The 12517-nt window shown below is 37.0% G+C and overlaps 1 protein-coding gene across 1 annotated transcript in view; it reads right to left on the minus strand.

The window, feature by feature from the left end:
• The window catches only part of LOC136043507 (ubiquitin-like-conjugating enzyme ATG3), a 44145-nt gene that overhangs the window by 23238 nt on the left and 8390 nt on the right, over positions 1-12517 (minus strand). The window contains exons 2-4 of the mRNA XM_065728427.1: positions 8451-8550; positions 6859-7074; positions 4237-4352 (exon numbers count right to left, since the gene is read on the minus strand). Of these exons, the coding sequence (XP_065584499.1) occupies positions 4237-4352; positions 6859-7074; positions 8451-8550 (432 nt within the window). The remainder of the gene's footprint in view (positions 1-4236; positions 4353-6858; positions 7075-8450; positions 8551-12517) is intronic.

A 12517-nucleotide genomic window follows, 5' to 3' on the forward strand; every position in this document is an offset into this window, starting at 1 on the left:
CCACCGAGCTTCATCCCGATTCCTCCACTCCAAGTGTTTTCCAAGATTTCCCCCTCCAACTCCCCCCCCCCCCAATGTCAAAAGATCTGGTAGAAATTTGAAATAAGAGCTCTGAGACATAAATTCCTTCTAAATATCAAATTTCATTAAGATTCGATCACCTATTCGTAAGATAAAAATATCCCAATTTTCACGTTTTCCGAGAATTCCGGTTTCCCCCTCCAACTCCCCCTAATGTCACAGGATATGGTCGGAATTTAAAATTAGAGCTTTAAAGCGCAAGATCCTTCTAAATATCAAATTTCGTTAAGATCTGGTCACCCTTTCGTAAGTTACAAATACCTCAATTTTCAAAATTACCCCCCCCCCCCCAACTCCACCAAAGAGAGCAGATCCGGTCCGGTTATGTCAGTCAGGTGTCTCCCCCCCCCCAATGTCACCACATCCGGTCGGGATTTTAAATAAGAGCTCTGAGACACGATATCCATCTAAATATCAAATTTCATTAAGATCCGATCACCCGTTTGTAAGTTAAAAATACCACATTTTTTCTAATTTTTCACAATTAACCCCCCCCCCCTGAACTACTCCAAAGAGAGCGGATCCGTTCCAGTTATGTCAATCATGTATTTAGGACTTGTGCTTATTTTTCCCAACAAGTTTCATCCCGATCCCTCCACTCTAAGTGTTTTCCAAGTTTTAGGTTTCCCCTCCAACCCCCCCCCAAATATCACCAGATTTGTTCGGGATTTAAAATAAGAGCTCTGAGACACAATATTCTTCTAAATATCAAATTTCATTGAGATCCGATCACCCGTTCGTAAGTTAAAAATACCTCATTTTTTCTAATTTTTCAGAATTACCCCCCCCCCCCCAACTACCCCAAAGAGAGCGGATCCGTTCCGGTTATGTCAATCATGTATCTAGGACTTGTGCTTATTTTTCCCACCAAGTTTCATCCCGATCCCTCCAATCTAAGTGTTTTCCAAGATTTTAGGTTTCCCCCTCCCAACTCCCCCCCCCAATGTCACCAGATCCGGTCGGGATTTAAAATAACAGCTCTGAGACACGATATCCTTCCAAATATCAAATTTCATTAAGATCTGATCAACCGTTCGTAAGTCAAAATACTTCAATTTTTCTATTTTTTCCGAATTAACGGGCCCCCCACTCCATCCCCCCCAGATGGTCAAATCGGAAAAACGACTATTTCTAATTTAATCTGGTCCGGTCCCTGATACGCCTTTTAAATTTCATCGTCCTAGCTTACTTGAAAGTGCCTAAAGTAGCAAAACCGGGACCGACAGAATTTGCGATTGCTATATGTCACTTGGTTAATACCAAGTGCCATAAAAAAGGAGGGCAAAGAGGACCGCACAGAGAGATTTCTGTAAAATTATAGATTTGGATAAATTCAAGAATAATTTATTAAAGGCTCTAAATCCTTACCAGCAGATACATCTGGGTAGTCTATCAAGAAAAGATGGCACCCTCACAATGGATCCAGAAGATACTCTAAACCACCTGCTTGCAATGCACGTAAGGGACCTAGAAGAAAATATTCCGAAGCCGGCCAATGATAGGAATCTAATTGCTGGGATGAGACTAAAATCCAACATTACAAGGGGGGACCAGGTCAAAAAGTTGTAGATCATTTCCAACGTTTTAAAACCCCTGGAGAAGATAGGGTTATCCCATAATGCTCCAGAAGGGATGGGAAATATGAAAACTCACCATACGTATATGTACAACTAAGAGAAGCGTTTCTTTAGGCTATGCTCTCCATGCGTGGCAAAAAGCAAGATATATCTTCATGCCAAAACCAGGGAGAGAAGAATATGCCAACCCTCGTTCAAATAGAATGACTACTCTAACTCCTTTGCAACTGAAAATGATGGAGAGACTTATTCATAAGCACCTGGTAATTAATCCAAAGACCAAAAATAACATTAAAAAAATAAACGGGGCTTAAGATAGGAAGCCCGATGGAAGCTGTAATACACAAATTAGTGTGGCAAATTGATCAAACATATTAAAAGTGAGGAGTATGAGCAGGGCATATTCCTAGATATAGAAGGGGCCGTATGAGATCGTAATGAGATCAAATCTGTCACGTGGAGCAATGGCATAGGTCAATTTGACTCAGATCAAAGCCACATTATTCCTCTAAAAAGGGTTCAAAGGCTAGTGCGCCTAATGACAACCTCAGAATGCCATGGAACAACCACGGCATCCATGTATACAATGTTAGGAGCTCATCCCATAGAAAATTTTCTAGAGGAAAAAGAGTAAAAAGTGCTACCAGACTTTAGAGTATTGGTCAATGTAATAAAACCTGAATCCAATAATAAAACCTGAATCCAGTAATAAAACCTGACAGGTCATTCCAGATTGCCACAAAGGATAGGAAAGAAATGGAGCAGAAGTTACAGCTATTCCATAGAAGTAACACAATAACTTGTTTTACATATTGTTCAAGGTTTGAGTGGAAATCTGGGACTGGAACAGTAATATACCAGAATACAACCGATCTGGATAAAGAGATAATCAGTTATTATCTGGGTAGCTTCGCAACGGCATTCGAAGTTGAAATGTTTGGAACACAACTGGCGGCAAGAGTACTGATTCAAAAGGATTATACAGATAGAAACATGCATTCTCACTGCACTGACAACCAGCATCTCTTAAGGCTTTTCAGAATATAAAGAATCGGTAAATAAGTCTTTCTATGTAATTCTGGGGTCTAAGAAATCAAAGAAACTGTATTTCAGATCCGTCCGAAGAAGAATAATTTCACAGTAACCTTTCTTTAAAAACTGAAAATAAGACGGAAGGTTCTGACAAAAAAAAAAGTTTCGCAATTTTTTCTTCAGTCTACTGATTTTCCACATCTTGACAGAAAGATATCGTTTTACCCGACTTTACTAACTCCCGTTAACGTATCTTTTTGTCCTTATTTACGACACAAAACACATAATATAAGTTTAAGCTTTTAATACTTTTGTGTAACCGTACATTTTTGCTTTATATGGAGTGAGGCTTACATTTTTGCTTTCTTAAATTGTATCTCAGGCAACATTAGAGGATCTGTTCAAATAGACAGATTTTTCAAAGAAGGGGTAGGATCACATTAGGCTGCTGTAATTCCAAAGGTGTGTAGAGTGTGGAAGAGCTAATATGCATTCTTTTTTCTTTTTACTCTTACACTTGCTCTTTTTTTTTACTTTTACTTTTTTTTTTCACTAGTCGTTTGTAAAGAGAAGGTGTTTTGTTAGTATCAAACATACAGTACAGCAAACAATTCATACTAGTACACATCCACTATATATTAATTATGTGACCTTAGTTTTTGCTTGTTTTAGGCTATAATGTTGCTTTGAAAAACGTTTTTCTCGGGAAGTGTTTTTAAAAATTAATATCTACTTTTTGTTGACATAGTTTTATGATTAGGTGATTACTGGAAAATTTGAATACTGTACAGAAAATAAGTGTTTGTCAGCCCTTCCGCCTAATAACTAAAATTCTGGATTACAACGTAGACTTAAGACAAAATTTGCATATTCAGTATGTTAATCCACCATTTTATTAAGAGAACCTTTTCATGTGCTGATTAGTTTTAACGGTTAGTGTGTTTGAGTAATGAATGAAAAATGAAGAAGAAAAGATGACAAAACGAAAGTAAAAAGTGCCAAAGAGAAAATTTCCAGCGTGAGTGAGAAATGCAAAAAAACAGGTATTTCCTAAAGATATATAAGCCGTATATTTTTCTAAGCTTGGAATATTTTTCTAAGTCCTACTCAGCGCTAAAAACAGAGAAGAAAAACTAACCTTTCGAAGAACTCTCAAATAAATTAAACAATACTAATTAAATAAAACAACAACAAAACAAGGAGCTGCTTCATTTCCCGTTTTTTTCACAAGTAAAAAAACTTATAAAACGAGTAATCGAGCAGTAAAAAAAAAAGAAATATAAGAAATTTTGTAAATAAACTTCTAAGTAGCCTGAGAACAGAACCCGCGAAATTAACTAGACAGTGACGAGTTTGAACGTCAGCTATAACTGTTTAGAAAAGAATGTCACATAGTCCCTACTGATTAACATTGCCGTATTATCTATAAAATTCGTCTTTAAGACTTAAGTTATTATTTTTCTGCGATTTCTTCAAAGCTATTGGAGGAGATTACTAGCCTCTTTCCCTATCCACTCTGTGTATATGTATGCCTCTAAATAGCCACCTTATCATTTTCTTCTAGTAAGTCCGACTCTTCAAATTCTTCCATATCAACTGCTTCTTCATCGTCTTCATCTGTATCACTTCTGTTCTGTTGAGGTTCACAACGTTCTTGGTCACCTAAAATTTTGAAGAGCTAAATAATTGGACAGCTCATTGATAAGAAGGTAACGCACCACAAAACTGATGTTTCTAGGAGGCGAAAAAATATTGTTCAACTAGAGTTGCCAGATGGGGCTCATTTGCGCCAGTTGGGCACTTTTTTGAGGCGGTTGCGCATTGAATATTTGAAACTGGCACATTTTTTGGAGGAAAATCGTTCATTCGGTGCATTTCCACAAGAAAATGGCGCTTTCAGCAGATTTTCCCTCTTAGGACAGGCACAATTTTAAACCAGACATCTGGCAACACCGTGTTCAACTAGAACATGCATATTCATCTTTAAATTAAAGTTCGCCCATAACTTAAAGATTAAGTTACTTCAAGGGGGCATTCAAAATAAACGTATACCAACAAACAAAGCTGTTTCTATAGTAACCTACTCATTCCTGAGCCTATGTGTTCGTTTTTAACTTGAAGTCTACTGATATTGAAGCTTCCATGAGAAGATTTTCGAAATAGATGTACAGCACAGAACAAAGGTGTATCTCAAGTGCTCAATCCTAAACCTATACATTCGTCTTTATTTGAAGTTTACTAAATTGAAGTTACCTCAGGAAAATGGATGCACAGCACCCAACAAAGCTGTTTCTAAAGAACTTCATTCCTGAGCCTACAAATTCGTCTTTAAATGGAAGTTTAAAGTTCCAAGAAATTGAAGTTTCCATGAGGAGAAGTTCAAAATAAATGTACAACATAGTACAAAGATGTTTTTCGAGTACTCAATCCTAAATATATACATTCGTCTTTAACTGGAATTTAAAGTTCATTGAAACTGAAGTTATATCAGGAAAATGGACGCACATCACCAAGCAAAGCTGTTTCTAAAGTGCTCCAGTCCTGAGCCAGTCATTAAATGGAAGTCTAAAGTTCCTTGAGATTAAAGTTTCCACAGGGAGGCGTTCAAAATAAATTTACAACACGGAACAAAGATATTTTTCAAGAACTCGACCCTAAACATATGAATTTATCTTTAATCAAAGTTTAAAATCCACTGAAATTACCTCAGGAATTAATATATAGGTATTCATGATAGGTATATATGAGACATTCAAAATATATATATATCAGCCACCAAAGCCGCTTCTGAAGTACTTCAGTCATAAGCCTATGTGTTAGTCTTTAAATTAAAGTTTAAAGCTCCCTGAAGCAAAATTTCCCTCAAAGAGATGTCTAAAATAGATATGTAGCATTCAAAAAAGATTAAATCTATTCAGAACCAAAGCATTCACTTATGAATTGAAGCAGATCCTATGCGTATGACAAATTTGCAACCGAATGTGTTTAAACATTGCGAGATAAAAACTTGAAAAAAAATAATAAACAGTAGCATACTGTAATCACATAAAAATAAAAAAAAAAATAAAAATTCCAAGTTGTTCAGCATTTTCAAACAAACGCGTAACCCCTCTAAGGGTTGGCAAAGCACAGGACTTCAGAATATTGACGTTATTGTCATGTCAGAGAACTATTGGAATTAAATTTCTGTATAACATCACACTTTTGCTCTACATAAGTTGTTGTTGTCGTGTATCTTTTTGTTAACAGGTATTATTGTTAGAATATACAATTTAAAATAACAGATTTATTCAATATAACCAATGTATATTATAACATCAAAGTAGTGTATTTCTTTTCGGTAATTTTGGGTATTAGACCAAATTGGGCAGCAGTGTAGGTCAATAATGAAGTGGTGCGAATTCTTTACGCATTAAAAGATACATTCATTTGCCCTACACACTCCGAGCTCTTAAAGAAATTCACCCAACTACATGTGCCCCAGTTTGATACATTGCGGAATTTAATTTAAGAACAAGGCACATGCATTTAACAATACTGGAACTGTTCATAAAATTGTACTAACTGTGTATTTGCTATTCATTACGTACTTAATTTTAGCCTGTATTGCATAGGGGACATGAAGGGGTCTTTGCTCCCCCACTAGGTTCTGAAAAATATCCTTTTTGTGTATTTCAATGTTTATTTTAGTTCAAAAATTGGAAAAACAACAAATTCCCCTCTCCCCTAGATATTTAAAAGTACAATCCCCCTAAATTTTGTAAATTGAGTTCAATGTGTATTTGTAGTGTGTTGTTTCCTTTGTCATAGATTGATCTAATTTTTAATCTGATCTTCCAAATTTTTACAGTTTTATTTGTAAGATATAGCCTATCATAAATATACAATTTTTAGGGTATACTCCAAAATCCGAGGAATTTAAAGTAGTTCTTTGGAAACCTAAGAGATATGATGTCTGGGAAGCTTTTATGTAGTAACAGAGAGCCTTCTGATACATGAACCCCCTACTCCAACGTCTTGATGTTTTTACATCTTTCCAGGGTTTGGGGAGAGGGGGTGCTAGAAAAATCCTTTTTTTTTCTTGAATCACAGGAATTATTCTATGACATTTAATAACTCAAATGCAACCACCTACAGAACACCAGACAGTTAATTTCTGGCAACTTACCAAAAGACATATCTGCTGCCTTGTCATCAGAGCTGTCCAATGTTCCTGAGTAATGAGTATCAACCCATTCACCATTTTCATCTCCATCATCTAGTAAAATTAACTTTTCTTGCCCTGTGTACTCTATATCTTTTCTTCTTTTATAGCAGGGTACATTCCGCGTGACTAAGAATTGCTTATCAGATGGCAGATATGCCTTTTTCTTGTTTTCTTCACCTATAAAACATAATTGAACAAAATTAAAACCCTTCCAAGATGAAGTAAAATTATTCTAGAGGGCCTATTATTTTTTATCCTAACTTTTCAAGAAAAACAGTTACAAAAGGAATATCAGTTACAAAGCAAAAATACGTTGCAAATGATATTTACAATAAAAACATAGCTTGCAAAACTATTTCATTGCAGGGGGGGGGTCTTACTTTATTCTTGTTTTCACAAAAATTTATATAAATCCATCAAGCAAATAAATGTTACAGAAGTTCTACTAATTAAAAATATAAGTATTGAAAATACCAAACATGGCATTTGTTAGCATTTCTAGCTAGAAAAATCAAAATAATTATTAAAATTAGGGAACAACTTTTGAATTATTTAGGACACACTTTTGCAAACCAATACAGCTAAGCAAGGTGTTAGGTCATCCACTTTTGCCACATACAGAACTAACATAATATCTGTGCTGAATCGTTACAGGGACACAGCACATTTTTCTCTTGTGGTGTGTTTTAACCAAAGCATGGACAACAATCGTGTCTTACCCATAATCACGACATAAGACGTAAAGGATATTTACTTCGAGAAAACTCTTAACCATAATAAAAGTGATATGCAAGTCCTCCATATGTTCTGCAAGGCTTTAAGTGCCAAAGACATCCCTAGAAAGAGTTTCTTAATCAATTATTCATACAGATCCTACTTACAAACCAAAAAAAGCATGATTTGTCTTCCACATTAAACCAGTCAAATTTGAGGCATTTCTACTTGAACATCTTATTCTTCTATAAAATAAATATATATCTTTTGATTAGATTTTTTTTTAATTACACAAAAATGTACTAGGATATTAATATTAAACTTTGATACAAAATAAATTTTTAGCGGTAGGACTTTATCATCTTTCCTGGAAAAAGTAAGAACCTCCAACCAAAATCTTGAAGTACAAGGTACAACGTTTTCATAGGCAACAAGAAGTAGAAAGCCATTGAAGGAAGGCTAGCATTTTCTGGGTAGGGGCTAAAATTGCAGTGAAATTCAATATTGGACACAAATTTTTATAATTTCCCTGGGCTGGGATGATCCTTTGTACCTGTCTCTCGGAAGAGAGGGAGGCCAACTAGCCCTCCCTTTTGCAGATGTGAGCATTATGTAATCCTTCCAAGTATAATTTACAGACGTTATGCAAGTACAGCTGATGTGCAATAATGATATCTGATGTGTTCATACATCACTAGAACACCGGCGGGAAGAAACCCTGACTGCTGCTATCATATGAAATGTGCACAGGGGCTTTGTTGATGCCCTATGGGCCACATATGGCCCAGAAGGAAGTAAGTTCTAAGCAGACAAAAGCTAACCTCAAAGAAAACTCTGACCTGAAGCCCAACTCCATGTTGGAAATTGATGCACCAAATGATCCCCAGCTACAACAAATTCTTCAGGGGTTATAACACCAGTTTCGTTGAATTTAGAATTCTGAAACAGAAATGCAAGAATTAAGTTTTTTGCAGAGAAATAAATATAGGCTGTTGGATTTTAAAAATTATAACAATCTGCTGGTAAAGCTCCTTAAAAAAAGAAAGCAGGTTTCCTCAGCTTCTGTTGCCTCCCTCTTCTGCTTGGACATTCAGCCCTTGGACATTACCCTCTTAGTTGGCAACTGCTTTACTTTGGAATTGTTTGAGTCTTCAAGTTATGTAAAATTCATTCCAAGATAATGAATTAAACTCGATTAATACGCAAATCAAAAACAGGTCAAGTTTTTGGGCTATTTCTCCCACACATTTTTTTTTCAAAGCAATGGTACCTCTTATGAGAAACTAATTTCTATTGAAATTTCTGCTGAAAAAAGAAAAAACTGTTGTCAAAATACAACTTTGAGGTTTTCAAAGCATTTTTAGAAGATTAGAGAGAATTTATTAGCCCCCTCCCCCCGCCAACACAAAAATAAATGTCCCTTGCCTCCCCCAACAAAATTATCCATTGTTCACTTCTTAAGAGTCAAAAGTGATAGGAGGGCAACAATTCCAACCCCTACATCCTTTCCCCAAAATTCTTCCAATCAAAACTTTGAGAGAACAAATTTTGTTCAAAATAGTCTGAAGGCCAAATAACTATGCTTCCAGGTATGACAACCTCCCAGGGCAAGGGCTGTATGTTATACAAGTTGCTCATTACTCACATATAGTATTTTAATTGATGGAGTTGTTGCTTAAACTCTGTAGGGGGCCCGCCAAAAATGGAAAATAGAAGTTCTAGTGCCCTTTTTAAAAGCCAAAAATAATCTTGGAGGGCAGCCAGCCCCCCCCGCCACTCGTTTTCCCCAAATAGATCCAATCAAATTTTTAGATAGCCATTTTGTTCAAAATAGTCAAAGGTCACATAACTATGCCTCTAGATTTGATAAAAACCCCCCAGAGCCCCCAGGGTAAGGGCTGTAAGTTATGCAAGTTGCCCATTGTTTACATACATTGTTTTTATGGGAGGGGCGGTAAAATAAACTTTGGAGGGAACTCATTCAATTGGAAATCGAAAGTTCTGGTTCCCTTTTTAAGAATTCAGAGCCGTCCTGGCTGAGTGGTTGGCACGCTGGCGTGGGAATTCTGTGTCCAAGGGGCTCGGGTTCAATCCCAGTTGTGACCAGTTATTTAGTTTGGGAAGGGGGTCAGTGCGTGACTCTGTAAGCTCAGCCAGAGTTGACCCAGCTCTAAATGGGTACCTGGAGAAATCTGGGGAAGGTAAGCAGGAAGGGTATGTGAAAGCACAGGATGGTTGGCCCCCAGGCCCCCCCCCATTGCACTTCCTGGCTGAAGGGCCATGAAACGGAGATCAGCACCGCCGGTTTGGACCTTAAGGGTCTAGTGCCGTCTTACTTACTTACTTTTTTACTTTTTAAGAATTGAAACTGATCAAAAGGCAACCAGCTCCCCTTCCATGCCCTTTTCCCCCAAATGCATCTGATCAAAAATTTTGAGATAGCCATTTTGTTGAAAACATTCAAAATGTCAACAGGCCCCCCCCCCTAAGCCCATAGGACAAGGGCTGTAAATTATGAAAGCTTCCCATTGTTAACACATAAAGTTTTTATGGAAGGAATGATCATATTAACTTTGGAAGAGGCTCAATTGATAGGAGATCAAAAGTTCTAGTTCCCTCTTGAGTGTCAAAAGTAATCAGAGGGCAACAATCCCCCCCATGCCTTTTATTTTCTCCAAATAAAACTTATCAAAATTTTGAGATAGCTATGGTCCAAGGCCTGCATGTTCAGGATGGATTATCTTGTCATGTACATATTCAAATCAATTCAAGAGAATGATGCAGAATATTTCCATTGCATGGTCAATTAAGAAAATTCCTCTATAGTTTCCACAGACAGTCCTGTCCCCTTTTTTGTAGACTGAAAGAAGGACAGAAACTTTCCAACATTTTAAGACAGCCTTTGTTGTCCAAGATTATGGAAACAGTATGGTTAGGTGGCATAATAAAGTTGGCAAAGCCTTTTATATTCAGTAGGGGTTCCATCATCTCCTGGTGTCTTATTACTCTTGTAATATTCTGATCTCTTTCTATTCTATGTGACCTGGATATCTACTTATTCATGATAAACGTTGAAATTTTCTACACGGTGTCAGAAACGCTTTGAAAAAGAAAGAAAAACAACAGCATGAAAACCAATGTCCCATACCCCACAATGGACTAGACAAGTGACAACCTCAAAAAGACATGGACAAGATTCAAGAACCATGCAAGCCTAATGTTCCAAGGACCCTTCAGTGGAAAGACAGAAAAATCCAATGGGCCTTTCTACTAATATGGATGGGAGATAAAGGGAGAGGTATGTTTAGCATCTTAACAATTGCAGCTGATGAAAGGACAAGATTGAAGAATGCTTGAACAAAATTAAGTGGATATTTCAATCCTCAATGTAAAACAGTTTTCTAAAGGTACCTCTTTCACAAACGTGATACAACGTGATGGTGAGCCTGCGGATCAATACGTAACTGATCTAAAGCTGTTGGCTTGTGATTGTGCCTATTCCACAGCAGACACAAGAGAAAATGACAAGAGACAGACTTGTGTGTGGTGTTTCCTCAGCAAAGGTCAGAGAAAAACTTCTCCAAGCAGGTTCAAATCTAACTCTGTCACAAGCAGTTACCATTGTGCGAGCACATTTAGAGACCAAGGCACAGCTCAGAACAATATTACAACCTGATATAAGCGGCAATCAAGCTTTTCAAGAAATACAAACAAAGCAGGAGGTTGATTTTATAGAAAAAAAATCAAACCATACCCAAAAAAAGCCTGCTAATTCTGCGGTGGTGAATATTCACCCTCCCACATGTGTCCAGCAAAACAAAAGATTTGTAGTAACTGTGACAAACTAAAGCACTTTGCAAAAGTATCCAATAAGTAGCAAAAGGACAGTGAACACAATAAACCAGCAACAGCATCCCTATGAGCCACGAAACATAAACAAAAATGAGTTTTTATTGTTGTTGTAAACATGGAGCTGGGCGATAATCAACCATATGCAAAGCTTATGATCAATGAACAAATCATCATTATTTTTAAAATTGACACTGGTGACCAAGGCTATTATTATACCACACAAACTTTTCAACTCAATCAAACCAGAGCCAAAAATCAGCAAGACATTACGTATCCTCACCAGTTTTGAAAAACAGAGAATCCCAACAACCAGTGTCTGCAGCCTCACCTGTGCATACACAAATGCATGCTATGAAACAGAACCCTTCTTTGTAGTGAAAGATGCCCCCATACCAATCGTAGGCTTTGAAACTAGCAGAAAATTGAAATTAATCAAGCTAAAACTGACAGTTGAAAACACAATCCCAAAGTCGACCCCTTTCATAGAAGAATTCCAAGACGTTTTGAAGGTATTGGACAACTTGAAGGAGAGCATCGCATTACTCTCAAAAAAGGAGCTGAACCAAAGGCCATACTAGCCAGGCGCATCCCAATAGCCCTCCAGGACAGATTCAAGGATAAACTAGATAGAATGAAAAAACTTAGTGTCATCAAAAAAAGTTTCTTATTCCACAGACCGGGTGAATGCAGCAGTTGTGGTCGAAAAGCTTAACAAAAGCCTCCTGGTATACATTGAGCTGCATGACTTAAACAAGGCTATCAAAAGACCCGACCACCCAATACCTACATTTTATGAACCAATACTGAAACATTCTGGTGCTAAGTTCTTCATAAAATTAGATGCCCGCCATGAATACTGGTCTCTCATCCTTCATAGGGATTCATCTCACTGAACAACATTCACCACATCATATTGGTTGATACAAGTTCAAACACATGCTGTTTGGTCTAATCTCAGCACAGGACGAATTCCAGAGACGCAAGAAAGAGACAATTGAGGATATCAAAGGGTTCTCGATCATAGTTGATGACATCATCTTATCAGTAAAAACTA

Source organism: Artemia franciscana, unplaced genomic scaffold, assembly GCF_032884065.1.
Source record: "Artemia franciscana unplaced genomic scaffold, ASM3288406v1 Scaffold_692, whole genome shotgun sequence".
In the NCBI taxonomy this organism is placed as follows: domain Eukaryota; kingdom Metazoa; phylum Arthropoda; class Branchiopoda; order Anostraca; family Artemiidae; genus Artemia; species Artemia franciscana.